At 48.5% G+C, this 23,025-nt stretch overlaps 1 protein-coding gene across 3 annotated transcripts in view; it reads right to left on the reverse strand.

Moving 5' to 3' along the window:
* Positions 1-23,025, reverse strand: part of PNPLA7 (patatin like phospholipase domain containing 7) — a 119,280-nt gene that overhangs the window by 84,077 nt on the left and 12,178 nt on the right. For 2 of the 3 annotated variants that reach the window (XM_038767822.1, XM_038767820.1), the window contains 9 exons: positions 22,198-22,338; positions 20,779-20,938; positions 19,404-19,484; positions 12,500-12,628; positions 11,722-11,802; positions 8,758-8,893; positions 7,744-7,893; positions 6,710-6,810; positions 5,012-5,158 (listed from right to left, as the gene is read on the reverse strand). In XM_038767822.1, coding sequence (XP_038623750.1) covers positions 5,012-5,158; positions 6,710-6,810; positions 7,744-7,893; positions 8,758-8,893; positions 11,722-11,802; positions 12,500-12,628; positions 19,404-19,484; positions 20,779-20,938; positions 22,198-22,338 — 1,126 coding nt within the window. The remainder of the gene's footprint in view (positions 1-5,011; positions 5,159-6,709; positions 6,811-7,743; positions 7,894-8,757; positions 8,894-11,721; positions 11,803-12,499; positions 12,629-19,403; positions 19,485-20,778; positions 20,939-22,197; positions 22,339-23,025) is intronic. The other variant, XM_038767821.1, reaches the window with a different exon arrangement.

Raw genomic sequence — 23,025 nt, forward strand, 5'->3', positions numbered from 1 at the left:
TCACTTCATACCACTGCTGTTTGGGTGTTTTTTTGGTTTTTGTCCTTGATGGTATGTAAGCGCTATGTGCCATGTATATATTACCTGTATATATGTTTGTACATATTTATTACTCTATTTATTTTACTTGTACATATTTATTCTATTTATTTTATTTTGTTAATGTGCTTTGTTTTGTTGTCTGTCTCCCCCTTCTAGACTGTGAGCCCGCTGTTGAGTAGGGACTGTCTCTATGTGTTGCCAACTTGTACATCCCAAGCGCTTATTACAGTGCTCTGGACACAGTAAGTGCTCAATAAATACGATTGAATGAATGAATGAATGCACTCCACTACTAAGCACTGGGGTAGATAGAAGCTAACAATAATAATAATAATGGCATTTATTAAGAGCTTACTATTCATTCATTCATTTATATTTATTGAGCTAATAATAATAATAATGGCATTTATTAAGAGCTTACTATTCATTCATTCAATCGTATTTATTGAGCGCTTACTGTGTGCAGAGCACTGTACTAAGCGCTTGCGAAGTACAAGTCGGCAACATATAGAGACGGTCCCTACCCAACAGTGGGTTCACAGACTAGGAGACTATGTGCAAAGCACCGTTCTAAACGTTGGGGAGTTTACAAGGTGATCAGGTTGACCCACAGGGGGGCTCACGGTCTTCATCCCCATTTTCCAGATGAGGTAACTGAGGCCCAGAGAAGTGAAGCGACTTGCCCAAAGCCACACAGCTGATAAGTGGCGGAGCCGGAAATTGAACCCATGACCTCTGACTCCAAAGCCTGTGCTCTTTCCACTTCCCCCAGTTGGGTCGGGACGGTCCCTGTCCCACATCGGGCTTACCGTCTCAAGCTCCATTTCACAGATGAGGCACAGAGAACCGAAGTGACTTGCCCAAGGTCACCCAGCAGACCAGTGGCGGGGCTGGGATTAGAACCCAGGTCCTCTGACACCCAGGCCCGGGCTCTTTCCGCTAGGTCACCCTGTTTCTATATCTCCTCACGGGCAAACGCTGCTCAGAAAGTGATCCCGACCCTCCCAATTGCTTGCTGCGGGATCTTGGACGCGTCCCTTCCCTTCTCTGGGCCTCCTCACCTGGAAAATGGGGATTAAATCCTACTCCCTCCTACTTAGCCAGTGAGTCCCATGTGGGACGGGGACTGCGTAGAATCCGATAACCTTGTATCGACCCCGGCGCTTAGTACAGAGTAGGAGCCTGACAAATACCATAAAAGAGAGAAGAAAGCGGACAAAACCGGGAGCAATAGCAGTCCCAAAATATAAGGTCGCCGGGCGAGCTCAACCGTGTTTGGAAACTCCAGCGATGACTCATGTTTCCAGGGACTCAAAGTGGGGTGGTGGAGAATAAAGGTTGCAGCTACAGAATCTCACGCTGGCTGTGTCCTTTTCGAATTAGGCTTAAAAGACAAAAAAAAAACTGCCAGTGGCAATAGGAGGCTTCGGCAGAGCGGGTGTCTGAGATGATTCATTGCTCAAAGGTGATAATTAGGTAGTCTTCCTCCTCCCCACAACCTCTTTCCCCTCCCCTGACCCTCCCTCCCAAAAATAAATCACCCTCCAGGACCTCAGTTGCAAAGCACAACCACCCAACGCCATTGTTTCCTTGGCATCGGCAATGCGGAAAAAATCCTTTGCAGTGGAGTTTTTTTTTTGGTTGTTAGGCGTTTATTACATGCCCGAGGATTTTTTTTTATTTTATGGCGGTTGTTAGGCATTTACTATATGTCAGGCATTGTTCTAAGCACTGGGGTAGATAAAAGCTAATCAGGTTGGACATAGTCCATGTCCTACACGGGGCTCGCCGTCTTACTAGAGAAGCAGCGTGGCTCAGTGGAAACAGCCCGGGCTTGGGAGTCAGAGGTCATGGGTTCTAATCCCGGCTCCCCCACGAGTCTGCTGTGTGACCCCGGGCGAGTCACTTAATTTCTCTGAGCCTCAGTTACCTCACCTGGAAAATGGGGATTAAGACTGTGAGCCCCACGTGGGACAACCTGATCACCTTATATCTCCCCCAGCGCTTAGAACAGTGCTTTGCACATAGTAAGCGCTTAACAAATGCCATCATCATTATTATAATTAATCCCAAAATGAGGTAACAGGGGTTGAGAGAAGTAGTGACTCGCCCAAAGCTTCTAATCCCGGCTCCGCCGCTTGTCTACTGGGTGACCTTGGCTAACTCATTTCACTTCTCTGGGCCTCAGTTACTTTGCCTGAATAATGGGGATTAAGAATGCGAGCCCCCCGTGGGACACGGACTATATCCAACCTGATTCGCTTTTCATCATCAATCGTATTTATTGAGCGCTTACTGTGTGCAGAGCACTGTACTAAGCGCTTGGGAAGTACAAGTTGGCAACATACAGAGACAGTCCCTACCCAACAGTGGGCTCACAGTCTAAAAGCTTTTCTCTACCTCAGCATCTAGTACAGTGCCTGGCCTCACAGTAAGCACTTAGATACCATTTTTTTTTAAAAAAGGCCACATAGTTACCTAATATTTGTGATATTTGATAAGCGCTTACTATGTGCCAACCATTATCCTAAATGCTGGAGTAGATACAAGATCATTAAATCCCACATAGGGCTCACCACCTAAGTAGGTGGGAGAAAAGGTATTAAATTAGAGAAGCAGCGTGGCTCAGTGGAAAGAGCACGGACTTTGGAGTCAGAGGTCATGGGTTCAAATCCCCGCTCTGCCACTTGTCAGCTGTGTGACTTTGGGCAAGTCCCTTCACTTCTCTGGGCCTCAGTTCCCTCATCTTTAAAACGGGGATTAAGACTGTGAGCCCCCCATGGGACAGCCTGATCACCCTGTAACCTCCCAGCGCTTAGAACAGTGCTTTGCACATAGTAAGTGCTTAATAAATGTCATTAAAAAAAATTCACATTCTGCAGATGAGGCAACTGAGACCCAGGAAAGTGAAGCGACTAGTCCACATAGTCGGTAAAAGTGGGAGAGCTAGGATTAGAACCCAGGTCCTCTCACTCCCAATCAATCAATCATTCATATTTATTGAGCGCTTACTGTGTGCAGAGCACTGTACTAAGCGCTCCCAGGCTTGTGCCCTTGACTTGGTTTCCCCTCTAGCCTGTAAGCTCGCTGTGGGCAGGCAATGTGTCTTTTTACTGTTGTACTGTACTCTCCCAAAAGCTTAGTACACTGCTCTGCACACAGTAAGCGCTCAATAAATACGACTGGCCGACTCTCTGCTTCTCAACTACGGAGAAAGGACAATGCTTGGCCCTCAGATCCTAGGATTTCAAGGTCTCCTCTAGAAATACTTTTGGGCTGGAGGACAGGTCCATTGATTTTTGCAAAGCCAGATATTCAGTCCCTCAGGAAATAAACAAACCTGTCCTTTTATTTCAGTTTGTCGGCACCTTTCCGAAAACCTCCAAAATCCATAGGTTGCTGAATCACAGTTCTGCACGTCAGGAGACACCAACTCCCCGCCCGCCTCGGAGGCATTTCGATGGCGTCTGACCTCTCAGCCAGTGAGAATCACCATCATCGATGGTATTTATTGAGCACCTACTATGTGCAGAGCGCAGTTCTAAGCGCTGGGGAGGGTATAAGGTAACAGAATACAAACACTGTTCTAAGCACTGGGGTAGCCACAAGCTAGTCGGGTTGGACGCAGTCCCTCTCCCACATGGGGCTCACACACAGTCCCCATTTCACAGATGAGGGAACTGAGGCCCTGCCCATAACGAGCTTCCGGTCTGTGCGCTTTCGATCGGCGACCTTTGGACATGTGACCCTTCATTCATTCATTCAATCGTATTTACTGAGCGCTTACTGTGTGCAGAGCACTGTACTAAGCACTTGGGGAGTACAAGTTGGCAACATATAGAGAGCGGGCTCACAGTCTAGAAGGGAAGGGAAGGGACAATTGCCCCACGGCACTGATGAACATATCTCTATATTCCATTTTACGAATTATTTATTTTTATTAATGTCTGTCTCCCAGCAAGCTCCTTGAGGGCAGGGACTGAGTCTACCAACTCTGCTCTCCTGGCCTTTCCCAAGCTCTTAGCCCAGTGCTCTGCACGCAGTAAGCAGTCGATAAATACTACTGATGGATGGAGTGGGGGGGAAAAGAAACCAAATCAACTCTACGTCCCCGTTAAGATGGAGAGAGGAACTGCTAAATGCATCTCTTCAATCGACGGCTGCCAAAATGGAGAAGAAACTCAGAGCGCCAGAGCCCGGAGAACAAATCCCCTCCGGGAAGACAGGAAGTTGACATTTCTTCCACTGATGGCAACGGCGGGAATGCCTCAGCTGAGAAGTCGGGGCGGAAGGACCCAGGAATCCTGTCAGGGAGCCCGGTAACCGTGGAGACGCAGGTAGGATGAGCGGGAGGGTATCCCCCCCACCTCGATAGAGCAGACACAGCTTACCAGACAGAGCCCAGCCCTGGGAGTCCGAAGGACCTGGGCTCTCATCCCGACTCCGCCTCATGTCTGCTGGGTGACCTTGGGCAAGCCACTTCACTTCTCTGGGCCTCAGTTCCCTCATCCGTAAAATGGGCATTAAGTGTGTGAGCCCCATGTGGGACAGGGATTGTGTCCAATCTGATTAACTCGCATCTACCCCATCTTACTCCATCCATCCCCCCCATCTTACCCCCTTCCCTTCCCCACAGCACCTGTATATATGTATATATGTTTGTACATATTTGTTACTCTATTTTACTTGTACACATTTATTCTATTTATTTTATTTTGTTAGTATGTTTGGTTTTGTTCTCTGTCTCCCCCTTTCAGACTGTGAGCCCACTGTTGGGTAGGGACTGTCTCTATATGTTGCCAACTTGGACTTCCCAAGCGCTTAGTACAGTGCTCTGCACACAGTAAGCACTCAATAAATACGATTGAAGATGATGATCTACCCGGCACTCGGAACCAAGCCGGGCACAACGGCTGAGCTTAACAAGTACCGCACTGATTATTATGATTATTCTTAGGTGGGTACTTACGTCCAGCTTCATGAGGGTGAGCAGGTCTTCCTTGGCTGCCTTAAAGATGATGTCGACTTTCCTGCTGACCGTCACCTCCTCGGAATCCTCCTCCGAGTAGTGGAATACGGCCGAGGGGATTTCTGACACCGTCACTGACTTTCGGGGCTGTAGGTGAAAGAGAAGGAGGTTGATTATTGGGAAGCCTCTGTGGGTGACAGAGGTGGGACAATGTGACCAATCTGTGCATCTGTAGTACCAGCGCTTAGTACAGTGCTCTGCACACAGTAAGCGCTCAATAAATACGATTGATTGATCGATCTGTAACCCGGCTTCCTGGTCCTCCTGTCTCCCGGGGACTGCAGACAGGGAATAATAATAACCATGGTACTTCTTAAGCGCTCACTAAGTGCCAAGCACTGTTCTAAGCACAGAGGTAGACACAAGTCCCTGTCTCCCACGGGGCTCACACTCTTAATCCCCATTTTACAGATGAGGGAACTCAGGCCCAGAGAAGTGAAGCGCCTTACCCAAGGTCCCACAGCAGACGTGGGGCAGAGTCAGGATTAGAACCTAGGTCCTTCTGATGCCCAGGCCCATGCTCTATCCACTAAGCCACAGGAGATGGGAATCCCAACTGGAAGGACTCTGAAATCAGGTTTCAAAAATGGAGGGGCAAGGTCCTCTCTGGGGAGGGCTCAAAAATAAAACCCACCTTGGGGCAGTGGGGGGGAAAAAATCCCCATAAATTACACATCAGTTTGGGTTGTCATTTACACAACCGTTGGGAAGCAGCATGGTGTAGTGAATAGAGCCTGGGCCTTGGAATCAGAGGGTCATGGGTTCCAATCCTGGCTCCGCCACCTGTTTGCTGTGTGACCTTGGGCAAGTCACTTCACTTCTGTGGGCCTCGGTTCCCTCACCTGGAAAACGGGGATTGAAACTGGGAGCCCCACGTTGGACAGGGACTATGGCCAACTCCATTTGCTTGTACCACCCCAGTGCTTAGTAGAGCGCCTGGCACAAAGTAAGCACTTGACAAATACCTGAATCGTTATTATTACGAAACTCTTGTGAGAAAAAGCCCGACTGATCACGCCACCACAACCTCTATACTGCAATTCCCACATCACGAGCACACAGTGGCCCTGAAAGTTCCTTTCGACGTGGCCTAATCATAATGATATCTGTGGTATCTGTTAAGCACTTACTATGTGCCGGGCACTGTACTAAGTGCCGGGGTGGGCACCAGTAAATCAGGTTAGACACGGTCCCTGTCCCGCATCGGGCTCACCATCTAAGGAGCCCCAGTTCAATCGAAAAATGAAATCCTGTTAAATTGAAAAGCTGAAACCGAGTATTTAACAAATACCATTAAAAAAAAATAATAACTCAAAGGAGGCACAGGGGATTGAGGAACAGCCCTGCTGGATGCCTGGGAGTCGGGCTAGCACATGGTGAGCGTTTGACAAATACTATTTAAAAAAGCAAAAACAGGTATCCCTGAATTCATAAAAATCAACATCAAAAGGACCAGGTCTTCATCTCCCTTGTCCAGGGTCAGTGACAGGCAGGAGACGGTCCGGAGGAGGGAAACCAAGTCACATTTCCCACCTGCCTCTGGGAAGGGAGAGATGGGAAGGTTCAAACGCCTGCAGGGAGGGCTGGTACTCTGTAAACAGTAAGCGCTCAATAAATATGATTGAATGAATGAATTACCTTGCTCACAACATTGACCGAGGGAAAGTTATCCGAGGTGATGCTGACCCTCGCCCGATCGTAGACCATCCCCAGATCCGATTTGGCTCCGACTGGGCTACCTAGGAAGGGGAAGGGTGGCCGTCAGTCTCCCGGTTGACCGACCAACCGGTCAATCCCGGAGCTACCAATCTCTTCCCTGCTGACTGGCCGCTGCCCCGAGGCACGGAGGGAAAATAGTTGGGCTGAGGTAAAGTCGCGCCACCTCTGCTCCTAGATATCAGCTTCCTCCGCCAACATCCTTGGGTCCCCCCCAAGTTTGTGTGTGTATGTGCTATTAGGGTGCTCAGCAAGTCATTTCACTTCTCTGGGCCTCAGTTACCTCATCTGTAAAATGAGAAGCAGCATGGCCGTGCCAGGGCACGGGCCTGGGTTCTAATCCCATCTCAGCCGCTTGTCTGCTGGGTGACCTTGAGTAAGTCGTTTCACTTCTCAGGGCCTCAGTTCCCTCATCTGTACGATGGGGATTAAATCTGCGAGCCCTTTGTGGGACAGGGACTGTGTCCACCTGGAATACCTTGTATCCACCCCAGAGCTTAATACAGTGTCTCACTAATTGTGCTTAAATCCACAATTATCATATAGCCACAATCAAAATAGGGATTCAAATTGGGAGCCCTTCATGGGACAGGGGCTGTGTCTAACCTGATTAGGATCTAGCCCAGCACTGTACTAAATGCTGGGCTAGATCCTAATCAGGTTAGACACAGCCCCTGTCCCATGTGCCAGGCACACAAATACCATACCTCCGTCAGGAGCGATGAAGTTGTTCACTGTGGGCAGGGAATGTGTCTGTTTATTGTTACAATGTCCTCTCCCAAGCACTTAGTACAGTGCTCTGCCCACAGTAAGCGTTCAATAAAGGCCACTGATTGATGGATGGATTGACTGAATCACTCTCTCTCTTTCAACTTCTACTGCCAAGGGCGTGACGAACCCCAGAAAGTAGCCCTAGAGAGAGCAAGATGACCTCTGCCCCGTCCCCCAGACTTTACCTTGTGGGGTAATTGGGTCGGGAACAGCCCCCTGGATCTTCCCCAGGTCTCCAGAAACTTCTCCGTAAGTGGTGGCAGGCACAGGGCTGGAAAAGCTTCTCTTCGCCAGAGGCCCAGGACTATCTGCTGGGCAGCTCTTCATGAATTCTGCTGGGAGGGAACAAGGCGTGAGCCACAGAGATCTTTTTCTTGTTGTTCCATTATTCAATAATATTTGTGAAGCGCTTCCTATGTTCCGAGCACTGTTCTAAGCGTTCAGATAGAAAATAATCAGGTTGGACACAGTCCCTGTCCCTCATGGGACTCACAATTTTAATCCCCGTTTTCCAGATGAGGGAAATGAGGTCAACATCTTTTCCGACAGTGCGAGAACCCAGCCGGATTCCCCAGTTCGAGCTGCCCAGAATAGTTTCCCACCCCTCGGTACTCAAATACGTCGTCAATTCCCGTCACTTCATATGAAAATCACCCTCCTTCTAACCCATCCAATCGTGCTCAGGAGGCAAAAAGCAGAGTTTAATTCCCTTCTGGCTTCTAGGGATGGCACTCCGAATACTACGTAGGCTCGATCGTGGGGAAAATTCAGAAGGTGAAAAGATGAGCCGACATCCTCCTTCGCCCTCATCATGGGCCTTGAGATGCCCAAAGGCAAGACCCGGAGGAGCGAGACTCAGGTGAGGAAATGGAAACGGGTGGAGAGAGGGACAGGATGAGGAAAGGGGAATACCAGCCAGGTTCTCTGGGAAGCGAGTGGAAGCAGCCAGCCTGCCGCGATTCCCAGAAAATTTCCGCGTGCCTATGGAGACAGCGGGACTCAGGTGACCGGCCAGAACGTTTTCAAACGGCCTGGAGGTTGCTCCGATTTCTGCTCTTTTGTTCTTAGCCTCGATTTTTTTTAAAAAAACGTTAGCAGCACCGTGTTGAGGAGCCTCTATCGGGGGTCACGACTCCATTTCCTCCGAGACGCACCACCCGGCTTCTCCAGAGGCCAGCCCCAAACCATGCTGGAGTTACCTGATTCGGAGATTTCCCCCATTTTGTCGATCTTCTCTCCCCGCTCTTCTTCTGGAATGGGGCAGGACATCTGTCTTTTCATCGCTTTGTTGGCTGTCAGGCTGGCCAAAGACACCAGGGGGATGGCCTGGCTCTCCTGGGGGAATGAAAGAGGGGCAAGAAAATGGGTCCAAGGCCACCATTTGACCATTTGAACAGTCCAAAGGCAGCTGAGCAATCCTCAGAGAAGATCTGAGTAATAATAATATTACTACAACTAATAATAATGGTTCTGGTTACGCTCTATGTGCCACGCTAAGCGCTGGGGTGGACACAAGATAATTAGGTCCTGCATGGAGCGCACAGCCTTAGCAGAGGGTCGCAAAAAAGCTTGGGAAGGAGTGTGGCCTAGTGGATAGAGCCTGGGCGTCCCTGGGTTCTAATGATGTTTAATCCTTGGATAAGTCAGTTCACTTCTCTGTGCCTCAGTTCCCTCATCTATAAAATGGGGATTAAGACCGTGAGCCCTATGTGGGACAGGGACTGTGCCCAACCTGATAAGCTGGTACCTATCCCAGAGTTTAGAACAGCGTTTGACACATGGTAAGCACTTAATATCATCATTCCCTTCCCACTGCGCTCCACAAAATTTGGGGTGAGGAAGAGGGGAGGGAAGTCCGGTCCAGAGAACCTGCCCGTCTCCTTTCCTATCCCAGAAAGCCGAGGAAACCTTCCAGCTCGGCCTGGCATAGCCGGATCTCTCCGACCACCACCAGGAAAACCACAGCCACCACCGTGCCCCCTCCGATTGGGGGATCTCGGGTGCGGTCCGAGGCCGTGGCAATTGGTTTGATCGTTTTTGTGACCCAGAAGGGAGCAGATTTAATCCGGAAATCATTAGGACGACAAGATTGGCTCGCTCTGCCTCGTTGTACTCAGTCCTGTTATCTGGGGCTGGTCACCCGGAGTTACTGGCCAACCGTGAGTCATGCCTCTCCATAGCAGCGTGGCAGAAGGCAACGCTTCCCACCAACATCCCTCTCCCTCCGGCCCTCCGGAGACCCGCTAGCTCTCCTGGCTCCCTGCCTGCGCTCTAAGATGCCACCATTCATCTCCCCACCACCACCCGCCACAGCTGGCAATTCTAGCCGCAATTTATTTATATTTTTGCAATCTATTTATATATCCATAATTTCTATAGCCTTGATTTACTTCTATACCCCTAATTTATCTCTATACCTCTAATTTCTATACCCCTAATTTATTTCTATACCCTAATTTCCATATCCCTAATTCATATCTACATCCCTAATTCATTTATATATCCCTAAATTATTTCTATACCCATTTCTATACCCCTAATTTACTTCTATATCCCTAATTTATACCTATATCCATAATTCATTTATATATTCCTAATTTATTTCTATACTCATTTCTATACCCAATTTATATCTATACCCCTAATTTACTTCTATAGCCCTAATTTATACCTATATCCCTTATATCTATATCCCTAATTTATTTCTATAACCATTTCTATACCCCTAATTTACTTCTATACCCAATTTCTATACCCCTAATTTATTTCTATATCCCTAATTCATTTATATATCCCTAATTTACTTCTATAGCCCTAATTTATATCAATATCCCTAATTTATTTCTAAGCATTTCTATACCTAATTTATTTCTATATCCCTAATTCATTTCTATATCCCTAATTCATTTCTATATCCCTAATTTATATCTATATCCCTAATTTATATCTATATCCCTAATTCATTTCTATATCCCTAATTTATTTCTATAAGCATTTCTATACCCTTAATTTCTATACTCCTAATTCATTTATATATCCCTAATTTCTATACCCATTTCTATACCCCTAATTTATTTCTAGGTCCCTAATTTATATCCCTACCCCTAATTCATTTACATAGCCCTAATTTATTTATATATCCCTAATTTATTTCTGTACCCCTAATTTCTAAACCACTAATTTATTTCTACCCCCCTAATTTATTTCTATACCCATAATTCACTTATATATCCACAAATTATTTATATATAATAATAAATATGGTACTCATTAAGCACTTACTATGTGCCAGGCACTGTTCTAAGTGCTGGGGTAGATACAAGTTAATTAGGTTGGACACAGTCCCTGTCCCATGTAGGTCTCACAATCTTACTCCCCATTTTCCAGATGAGAGAACGGAGGCCAAGAGAAGTGAAGTGACTTACCCAAGGTCACACAGCAGACAAGTGGCGGGGCCGGGATTACAACCCAGGCCCTTCTGAATCCCAGGCCCCGGCTCTACCCACTTAGCAATTTATGCCTCCACAATTATTTAATCATAGCTCCACAATTTCTATATCTGTAATTCATTGATTTGTATTAATGTCTGTCTGCCCCTCTAGACTTTAAGCTCCCTGTGGGCAGGGATAGTGCCTATCAATTCTGTTATATCATCAATCATATTTATTGAGCGCTTACTGTGTGCAGAGCACTGTACTAAGCGCTTGGGAAGTACAAATTGGCAACATATAGAGACAGTCCCTACCCAACAGTGGGCTCACATTGTACTCTTTGATGGTACCGACACTTGTCTACTTGTTTTGTTGCCTGTCTCCCCCTTCTAGACTGTGAGCCCGTTGTTGGGTAGGGACTGTATCTATTGCCAAATTGTACTTTCCAAGCGCTTAGTACAGTGCTCTGCACACAGTACACGCTCAATAAATACGACTGAATGAATGAATGACTATTCTCTGAAGCACTTAGTCCAGCGCTCTGCACACAGCAAGCATCCCCACCCTCAAAGGCATTTCTTGAACGCTCGGATTGGGCAAATCCAGTCCACGATACCTGGAATCTCTGGGCGTTCGGGCGGTCCCCAGACCGGACCCCAGTTCCCAGTAAAATCCCAGTGGGTCTGAGGGGCGTCGTGGGGGAAGAAGGGGATCTTGCCTTTTCACACTTACAGAGCTGAAGAGCTCCGTGGTCAGCCCCAGATAATTGTAGAGAGCCAGGAAGGTCACTCGCTGCAGTCTCACCATGATGATCTGGCGGGTAGACAGAAACAACCATCAGTCCATCGATCAGAAGTATTTATCGAGCGCTTACCGTGTGTAGAGCCCTGGCCTCAACGCTTGGGAGAGTCTGACGTAATGGAAAGGGAGACGCGTTCCCTGTCCGTGAGGGGCTTACGGTCTAGAGGAGGAGACTGACGTTAAAATAAATTAGGGATGCGGACAAAAGCGCTGTGGGGCCGAAGGGGGGTGCTTAGAGGGGGCAGGGTCAGACCCCCGGGGAAAAAGCCCTTAATAATAATAATAATGGCATTTATTAAGCCCTTACTACGTGCAAAGCACTGTTCAAAGCACTAGGGAGGTTACAAGGCGATCAGGTTGTCCCACGGGGGGCTCACAGTCTCAATCCCCATTTTACAGATGAGGGAACTGAGGCCCAGAGAAGTCAAATGACTTGCCCGAAGTCACACAGCTGACTATTGACAGAGCCGGGATTTGAACCCATGACCTCTGACTCCAAAGCCCGGGCTCTTTCCACTGACCCACGCTGCGTCTTAATAGAAATGAATAAATGATGGATATGGACTTTAAGTAATGTAGGGCTGAGGGAAGGGGGAATAAAGGGGGCAAACCCAGGGGCAAGGACGACATGGAAGGGAGTGGGAGAAGAGGAAATGGAGGAGCTGCTGGGGAGCAGGGAAGGAGAAAGGAAAACACACCCATGACTTACCTGTACCACCCGCACCAAGGTTTCTGGGTATTTCTCAAAGATGCCTTGGAAAGCAATAGCAGGAAGCCTGAGGATGGTGGATGGAATCGCCGCTCGTGCCGAGACTGTTTTGTACGGAGCCGGGTGACCCTGTGGCCCACAGATAAACCACCATTATTGGACTCTCCCCATTTCTCCTCAAACCACTCGATCGCCTCGCCCCCTCCTTCCTCAACTGGCTGCTCTCCTATTCCAATCCAGCCTCTCGCCCCTGTCCCGGAACGCCCTCCCTCCTCCAATCCAACAGACGATGACTCTCCCCCCGTTCAAAGCCTTACTGAAGGCCCACCTCCTCCAAGAGGCCTTCCCTAAGCACTCCTTTCTTCTCTTCTTCCACTCCTTTCTGCTTCATCTTGATTTGCTCCCTTTATTCATCTCCCCCCGCAACCCCACAGCTGTCCACGTGTCACTTTATTTCTTTATATTAATGTCTGCTTCCCTCTTTGGACTGTGAGCCTGTTGTGGGCAGGGAATGTGTCTGCTATACTGCTACACTGTCCTCTCTCAAACACTTAGTATGGTGTTCTGCACATGGTAAGCGTTCAATAAATATGATCGACTAAAGGACGCTATACTCCTCCACTTCTTCCTGCCCTGCCCTTCCAATCCATGGCCCCTCGCTTTCCTTCCCTCTCCTCGATTCTGTCGATAGTATTTACTTAGCGTGTGCACAGCACTGGACTAAACGCTTGGGAGAGCCCAATATGACAGAATTGATAGACATGTTCCCCGCCCACAGTGAGCTTACAGTTTAGAGGGGGTGACAGATGTTATGATCATCACCTTCAATGCTATTTACTGAGCGCTTACTGTGTGCCGAGCACTGTACTAAGCGCTTGGGAGCATACAATATAGCCCAGTTAGTAGACATTCCCCACCCATTAGGGGCTGCCAGCTTAGGCTCATCGTGGGCAAGGAATGCATCTACCAACTCGGTTATACTGTAATCTCCTCCCTGCATAATAATAATAATGATGGTATTTGTTAAGCGCTTACTATGTGCAAAGCACTGTTCTAAGCGCTGGGGAGGTTACAAGGTGATCAGGTTGTCCCTTGGGGGACTCACAGTTTTAATCCCCATTTTACAGATGCATCTACCAACTACATCTACCAACTACACTGTAATCTCCCAAGCGCTTAGCAAGTGCTCAAAAACAACTTACTGATTGACTCTGATGTCCGGGGGGCTGTTCTAGGGACAGGTCACTGAGAGCCTCATGTGGGACGGGGACTGTGTCTGATCTACTTAGTTTATAGCCACCCCAGCGCTCAGTACAGTGGCTGGCACCTAATCAGTGCTTCACAAATAGCATAAAGAAAAAAAAAATGAACTACTCCTCTGACTGCTCCAGTTATGCCAACTTCAATGTTCACTAGGGCTGGAAATCCTCGGTACCAAGTGGAACCCCGGCTCCCGAAATCCAACGATTCCTTTCGGTCCCCTGGGATGGAGCCCCTTTGCAGGGAAGGGAAAACTCTCCCCTGTGGCTGAGCGCGGAGCCGACCCGGAGAGCAGGATGCTGAGTCCGGGAAGCGGGGATCCATCCGGGGGTGGGAAGGAGGGTTGGATCTGAGTTCCAGGCAGGTGCTGAGCGTATGCACGTTTGCACACGCAGCTGTTTCCACGGTAACCATCCCCTCTTCCCCTCCGACCACATGCCTCCTAGACTGTGAGCCCACTGTTGGGTAGGGACCGTCTCTATATGTTGCCAACTTGTACTTCCCAAGCACTTAGTACAGTGCTCTGCACACAGTAAGTGCTCAATATGAATGAATGAATGCCAGTGCAACAGCTACAAAGCAGGGAATCCCTCTGCATCCACATCTAAAGAGGGCAGACGCCCCCAGCCTAATTTTGGGGGACCACCCCCAAGGCCTGTCAGATGGATAAACCGCAGGCTTGGCCTAATAATAACAACTGTGGTATTTGTTAAGCGCTTACTTTGTGCCAGACACTGGACTAAAGCGCCGGGGTGGATACAAGCAAATCGGGTTGGATACGGTCCCTGTCTCACGGTCTCGATCTCCGTTTTAGAGAGGAGGGAACTGAGGCCCGGAGAAGTGAAGTGACTCGACCAAGGTCACACAGCAGACAAGCGGCGGAGCCAGGATTACAACCCAGGTTCTTCTGACTCCCAAGCTCTATCCACTGTGCCATGTAATACTAATAACAATGATGGAATCTTTTTAAGCGCTGACTATGGAGGATACAAGCAAATCAGGTAGGACACAGTCCCTGTCCCATACGGGGCTCCCAGCTTTAATCTCCATTTTGCAGATGAGGTCACTGAGGCCCAGAGAAGTGAGGTGACTTGCCCAAGGTCACACAGTGGACAAGTGGCGGAGCCAGGCTGCTTCAGTTTACAGATCTGGCCCTCCACCCAGAAGCTTGGGGCTTCACCAATCTCATCCATTAAATGGGGATTAAAATTGTGAGCCCCATGTGGGACATGGACTGTGTCCAACCTGATTACCTTATATTTACCCCAGCGCTTAGAACAGTGCCGGGCACACAGTAAGCACTTAAATACCATAAAGAAAAAAAAAAGGGATTCTAGCTAGAATCTTGCTGGCAATAGAAAACAGCCTCTCACTGCTTTCCAACACGATGCTTCCCACCCACACACACATTTCGTTTACAAGCGTATGTGCGTATACTAGGTTCCAATCTCCCTGGAGACACAACCAGCTTTGTTAGATCTTAGATCTCCCTCAAAGCCCTTAATGGAGGGGCTGAGGTTATGGGAAAAGTGACTGCTTCCTGCCAGGGCAGATTAAAAAAATCATTAAAAAATCATCGAGAAGCAGCACGGCCTAGTAGTATCTGTTAAGCACTTTCTACGTGCCAAGCACCGTTCTAAGCGCTGGGGTAGATAAAGAGAAATCAGGCTGGCCCATGTGGGGCTCACAGTCTTAATTCCCATTTTACACATGAGGTAACTGAGGCACAGAAAAGTGTCTTGCCCAAGGTCTCTTAGCGGATAAGTGGCGGAGGCTGGATTAGAACCCGTGACCTTCTGACTCCCAAGCCCACTAAGCCACGCTGCTTCTGGAAAGAGACCAGGCCTGGGGGTCAGAAGGAGTTGAGCTTTGATCCTGGCTCTGCCATTTGTCTGCTGGGTGACCCTGGGCAAGTCACTTCACTTCTCTGGGCCTCAGTTCCCTCGTCTGTAAAGTGGGCATTAAGACTGGGTGTGGGACAGGGACTATGTCCAATCTGGCTCACTTTTATTTACCCCAGTGCTTAGAACTGTGCTTGACGCATAGTAAGCGCTTGGCAGAGACCACAAAAAACCCAAAACCCTCACGATACAACCACGCTTTTCAAGGAACATAACCCGGTTATAGAGTGTGGGGTAGGCCTGCATCGTGGGGTTTAGGAGGAAAAGGCTTCCCCAACCAAGCCTGACTACTCTGCAAACTGAGAGGAACCACCCTTCAAGATGATCAATTAATCACCACAGAGTCTATTTCTCATTCAAATGTTATCCCATCAATTTTTCCCCTCCCACAGCACTTAGAGAGCTCTATTCTTGTCGCCTTCTCCCAAGTGGAATCACGGCTGACGCTGTGACAAAACGTCCTCGCAACAGGCTGGGAGGGGAATTAACGGGTCTGGAAAGACTGAGGCACAAAGAAAGTGCATTTAGGGGCTTCCTTTATGCCGTAAAACCACCTGCCGCTCAACTGTCTTTATTGAGCACTTACTGTGTGCAAATCACTGTACTAAGCGCTTAGGAGAGGACAATAAACATACACGTTCCCCACCCACACAAGCCCCACCCAATATTTCCTAACAGATGGGGTTTTGTGAGGAGAGACGTTATAATGACATTAAGATCAGCTGTGGAACACACAATGGAGAAAACTTCAGCCCATCTCGTACACAGGATCTTTTTCATGGTATTCGTTAAGTACCTACTTTGTGCCAGGCCCTGCATTAAGTGCTAGAGTAATAATAATAATAATAACGATATTTGTTAGGTGTTTACTACGTGCCAAGCACTCTTCTAGGATAGCCACGGGATAATCAGGTCAGACACGGTCCCTGTCCCACATCATCATCATCATCAATCGTATTTATTGAGCGCTTACTGTGTGCAGAGCACTGTACTAAGCACTTGGGAAGTACAAGTTGGTAACATATGGAGACAGTCCCTACCCAACAGTGGGCTCACAGTCTAAAAGGGGGAGACAGAGAACAAAACCAAACATACTAATGAAACAAAATAAAATAAATAGAATAGATATGTACAAGTAAAATAAATAAATAGAGTAACAAATATGTACACATGGGCCTTATGGTCTAAGTAATAATAATCATAATAATTACGGTATTTGTTAAGCGCTTACTACGTACCAAGCACTGTTCTAGTAGGAGGGAGAATACGGATTGAATCCCCACTTTACAGGGGAGGAAACTGAGGCCCAGAGAAGTGACTTGCCCAAGGGTGCACAGTGGGCCAGGGCAGAGCCGGGATAAGAAGCCAAGTCCTCTGAATCCCAAGCTTCTCCCTTCCCAGGTAGCTGGAGGGAATGGGGTGGGGGAAACTGAGGCAGCCCTAACCCCCTTCGGGCCTTCCTTGTGAGCTCAATGTTTTTTTCCATCACTTTCTGCCACGCCTCAGGCTGCACAGATCATTTCCCAAGCAACCAAGTGGGAGAGAAGTCCAGAGAGAGGCTACTATACCGTATGCCCCATGTGGGACAGGGACTGTGTCCAACCCAATTTGCTTGGATCCACCCCAGTGCTTAGTACAGTGCCTGACACGTAGTAAACGCTTAACTAATACCCTTATTATTATTACTCGGCCTCTGCAGTGAGTGCAATGGGGGAAGCGTTAAAGACCAGCTGGCTTCAGACTGTAATTACCACTTTATCAGCTGGGAGATGGGTTTTTAATTACAGGCGATGACTCTCCCCCGCTTCAGAGCCTTATTGAAGGCACATCTCTCACCTCTGAGGACTTCACCAAGTCCCCAGCTTCTCCTGCTCCCTTCTGCGCCGCTCTGACTCGCTCTCTTTATTCATTCCCCCCTCCCAGCCCCACACCACTTATGTCAATCAATCAATCGTATTTATTGAGCGCTTACTGTGTGCAGAGCACTGTACTAAGCGCTTGGGAAGTCCAAGTTGGCAACATATAGAGACAGTCCCTACCCAACAGTGGGCTCACAGTCTAAAATGTCCACATCTGTCATCCATTTATTTCTAGTCGTGTCTGTCTCCCCCGACTCTAGACTGTCAGCTCATTGGGTGGGAGGGACTGTGTCTATTTATTGTTGTAGTCTCCCAAGCGCTTAGTCCAGTGCTCTGCACACGGTAAGCGCTCAAATACGATGGACTCAAATATGAGGACTCAGCCATGAGGCTCTCTCCCATCATCCTGTCCTTTATTCCAACTTTACCAAGCGCTTAGTACAGTGCTCTGCACATAGTAGGCGCTCAATAAATACGATTGATGATGATGATGATTCCAACTTTACCCATCAAATTCCAAAACCAATGCGTAGAGAAGCAGCGTGGACCAGTGGATAGAGCCCAGTCCTGGGAGTCGGAAGGACCTGGGTTCTAATCTCCGCTCGGTCACGCATCTGCTGGGTGACCTTGGGTAAGTCACTTCGCTTCTTTGGGCCTCTGTTACCTCTTCTGCTAAATGGGGATTAAGGCTGGGAGCCCCATGTGGGACAGGGACTGTGTCCAACCCGATTTGCTTGTATCGACCCTCAGCACTTAGTACAGTGCCTGATAGATGGTATGCACTTAACACATACCACAATTAAGGCCTTTTTGGAGGGCGAGGGCACCGAATTTCTCGTTTTAGGGGGATGGAAAAGGTTCTTTGGAGCCAAAACCAACCAGGAGGGGAGCGAGAAAACACCCCTGGAAGGAGCCTGTGAGAAAGCTGGCGAGAGGTTACCTGTAAATCAAAATAATCAGATCTCACATGGTCCCCCTCATCTCAGTAGGAAGCACAGCAATCGAATCCCCATTTCGCAGACGAGGGAACTGAGGCCCAGAGACGTTAAGTAACCTGCCCAAGGTCACCCAGCAGGCCAGTGGCAGAGCCGGGATGAGAACCCAAGTCCTCTGATTCCCACGCCCGGGCTCTTTTCGCTAGGCCACGCTCCTTCTCTAAAAAAAGATTTTAAAAAAGAACCTTTTTCTTTCCTCCTCTCTCACCGGGGTGCTGGAGAGATGAATGAGATTGTTCCTGTGACGGTTTCAGGTCCTCGGAAAAGGGCACGAAATAAATAGCGGGCCTCTTTCAGAACCGAAGCGTCAAAGAGCTCTCTCCGCTTCTGTTGCTCCAAGATACATCTGAGCGGAGGCCGGCTCGTGTGCGATCTGGAGTTTTGGGGTTGGGAATGTTTAAGTCAAGGTGACTCGGGAAGTCGGACGAGTTCTATTCAGAAAACGTGGGAAGTGATGCTGATTTCAAGATTTGTTCACTCAAATTTATTCACCGCCCCCCCCAACCTCACAGCACTGATGACTTATTCTATTTACTTATTTCTATTATTTACTTATTTCTATTCATGTCCATCTCCCCCTCGACACCGTCAGCTCGTTGTGGGCAGGGAATGTGTTATATTTTAATAGTATTCTCTCCCAAGTGCTTAGTACAGTGCTGTGCAAACAATGAGCGCTCAAATATGATTGACTCACTGGGGCTGAGGGAGAGGAGCCAGGAGAATATTTAGCTCGTGAGCCCCACGGGGGACAGGGACTGTGTCTGATTACCTTGTATCTACCGCAGCGCTTAGAACAGTGCCTGACACATAGTAGTGCTTAACAAATACCATCATTATTATAATTATGGGGGTGGGATGAGGGAGGGGATGCTTGGCGAGACACACTTACCGTGATAACATCCAGGATGCTGAGGAGACTGTGGACGCTGTCTCCCGCGAGGACCTCTTTCACCACCATCTCGGTGCCGTCCTGCCAACGGAAAAGTCGGATGAGACGGCCGCTCCCTCGGGACAACCTCCCTGACTGAAATCGGACTCTGGATTCGGGACGGGCTTCCCGGTAGGCCTCGAGGACCACACTCCACCTCAGGATGGCCTAGTGGCTAGAGCCCGGGCCTGAGAGTCGTGGGTTCTCATCCCCGACTCCACCACTTGTCTGCTTGTCTACTGAGAGCTCACCTCCTCCAGGAGGCCTTCCCAGACTGAGCCCCTTCCTTCCTTTCCCCCTCGTGCCCCTCTCCATCCCCCCATCTTACCTCCTTCCCTTCCCCACAGCACCTGTATATATGTATATATGCTTGTACATACTTATTACTCTATTTATTTATTTATTCATTTTACTTGTACATATCTATTCTATTCTATTTATTTTATTTTGTTAGTATGTTTGGTTTTGTTCTCTGTCTCCCCCTTTTAGACTGTGAGCCCACTGTTGGGTAGGGACTGCCTCTATATGTTGCCACCTTGTACTTCCCAAGCGCTTAGTACAGTGCTCTGCACACAGTAAGCGCTCAATAAATACGATTGATGATGATGACGATGCTGCGGGCAAGTCCCTTCACTTCTCTGGGCCTCGGTGACCTCATCTGGAAAATGGGGATTGAGATTATAACATGGGATGGGGACTGTGTCCAACCCCATTTGCTTGGGTCCACCACAGTGCTTAGTAATAGTAATAATAATAATAATGATGGCATTTGTTAAGCCCTTACTATGTGCAAAGCACAGTGCCGGGCACATGGTAAGCGCTTAACAAATACCACAGTTATTATTATTAAACTAATCCCGACTCCACCACTTGTCTGCTGTGACACCTTTGTCAATACCACAATTATTATTATTAATCTAATCCCGACTCTGCCACTTGTCTGCTGTGACATTACTTATTTGGGCCTCAGTGTAAAATGGGGATTGAGACTGTCAGCCCCACGTGGGACAGAGGTTGTGTCCGACCTAATCTGTAGCTACCCCAGTGCTTACAGCAGTGCTTGCAACGTGGTAGGCGGTTAACGAGTACCATCATTATTATTATCAGAAGAGCCCGAGGGGCCCAGGAGCAGGCTGGGGGCGGAGAAGGAGGTGGGGTGGGTTTTTTTGGGGGGGAGCGTCTCCCAAAACGGTGGTGTTGACGCCTCGGCCGATCGCCCCCTGCTATGTCCCTCAGCCTCATCTCCGCGATCATCTGCCAGGTGTGATCTTCCCACCCCGGGCCACCGCCAACGTCATGGGGGCAAAGTTGGCAGGGGTGGGGATTGATTCCTTACAGTTCCCTGGATGCAAACTTCCAGCTTCCCATCCTGCACCACGTAAATGCTGTTGTCCAGTTGCCCGGGCCGGAAGATGTATTCCCCTTCCTGCAGCTCCACGAAGACCATGTGCTTGCAGAGCTCCAGGAACAGGGGCTTCTCGAAGTGACCCAGGACCCTGAGGAAAGGAGGGAGGAAGCCATCTGTCAGTGGTCTTTACTGGGCGCCTAATAGTAATAATAATCATAATTACGGTGTCTGTTAAGCGCTTCCTATGTGCCAGACACCGTACTAAGCGCTGCGCTCTCGCCTGTCCCGCCGTCAACCCCCGGCCCACGTCTTCCCCCCCGGCCTGGAATGCCCTCCCTCCGCACATCCTTCAAGCTGGCTCTCTTCCTCCCTTCAAAGCCCTACTGAGAGCTCACCTCCTCCAGGAGGCCTTCCCACACTGAGCCCCCTTTTTCCTCTCCTCCATCTCATCCCCCCCGCCCTACCTCCTTCCCACATCACCCGTATATATATTTGTACAGATTTATTACTGTATTGATTTTACTTGTACATATTTACTATTCTATTTATTTTGTTAATGCTGTGCATCTAGCTTTACTTCTACTTATTCTGATGACTTGACACCTGTCCACGTTTTGCTGTCTGTCTCCCCCTTCTAATAATAATAATAATAATGGCATTTATTAAGTGCTTACTATGTGCGAAGCACTGTTCTAAGCGCTGGGGAGGTTACAAGGTGATCAGGTTGTCCCATGGGGGACTCACAGTTTTAATCCCCATTTTACAGATGAGGTAACTGAGGCCCAGAGAAGTGAAGTGACTTGCCCAAAATCGCACAGCTGACAAGTGGTGGAGCCGGGATTTGAACCTATGACCTCTGACTCCAAAGCCCATGCTCTTTCCACTGAGCCACGCTGCTTCTAGACTGTGGGCCTGTTGTTGGGTAGGGACCGTCTCTATATGTTGCCAACTTGTACTTCCCAAGCGTTTAGTACAGTGCTCTGCACACAGTAAGCGCTCAATACGATTGATTGAATGAATGAATGAATACGAGCAAAATTGGTCGGACACAAGCAAAATCGGTCAGATACAGTCCCTGTTCCACATAGGGCTCCCGGTCTCAATCCCCGTTTTCCAGATGAGGGAACTAAGGCACGGAGAAGTGAAGGGACTCGCCCAAGGTCACCCAGCAGACGGGTGGAGGAGCTGGGATTAGAACTCATGACCTTCTGACTCCCAAGCTCGTGCTCTAGCCACTATGCCACACTGCTTCTACTGTGCCATACCATAATTATTATTATTATAGTTATATTGTACTCTCCAAAGTGCTTAGTCCTGTGCTCTGCATATAGCAACTGCTCAATAAATACAATTGACTGATTAATATCTTGCATTCATCCATATTTGACCCTCCCGGTCATCCCTTACCGGACATTTTTCAGCATGTACAAGACTTCGGAGGGCAGGTGGGAATTCTTCACGTCGAACTCAGTGAGGTCAGCTTCCAGCAGGGATGGAGGGGGCTCCTTAGGTTGCAGTGTGGGATATTCTTTCTTAAAGCGCAGAATCCTACAAGGACACTCCGGTGAATAGTAATAATAATTGTGGCACTTGTAAGCGCTTACTAGACCCCAGGCACTGTACTAAGCACTGGGGTAGATGCGAGATAATTAGGTTGGATGCAGTCCCTGGCCCGCGGAGGGCTCACCGTCTGAATCCCCATTTTACAGATGAGGGACTTGAGGCCCAGAAAATTGAAGTGACTCGCCTGAGGTCACCCAGCAGACAAGTGGCGGATCCGGGATTCGAACCCGTGACCTTCTGACTCCTAGGCCCGGGCTCTATCCAAAGTAGGCACTCAATAAATACCGTAGATTGACTGACTGATCCAACTGCATACATGACGCAAAGGTGAGGGAAAACAGGGAAGGGAAGTGAGGCACTCAAACCCCAAAGGACCAGAGATCTGCAGTTTGGGTGTTCTTTTTTAAGAAATATCCACACCCTTTACCTTGGTCTCGCCCTGTTCCTATGTACATGAGAGTAGAAAGGGAGAGCTGCCCAGCTTGATAAATAGCTGGTTGTGCAGGAGGGCAAGGCTTAGCTATTATTTGCAAGACTCACATTACAGACACCATCCTATTATAAAAATAGGTAAAAGCTGCAGAGAGAGAGAGAGAGGGAGAGCAGAGATGGGAGGGGAGAGGAAACAGATAAGAGAGAGGTACGGGAGGGAAATAGAGAGGGAGAGAAAGG

The sequence above is a fragment of the Tachyglossus aculeatus genome, chromosome 27 (genome assembly GCF_015852505.1).
Source record: "Tachyglossus aculeatus isolate mTacAcu1 chromosome 27, mTacAcu1.pri, whole genome shotgun sequence".
Taxonomy (NCBI): Eukaryota; Metazoa; Chordata; class Mammalia; order Monotremata; family Tachyglossidae; genus Tachyglossus; species Tachyglossus aculeatus.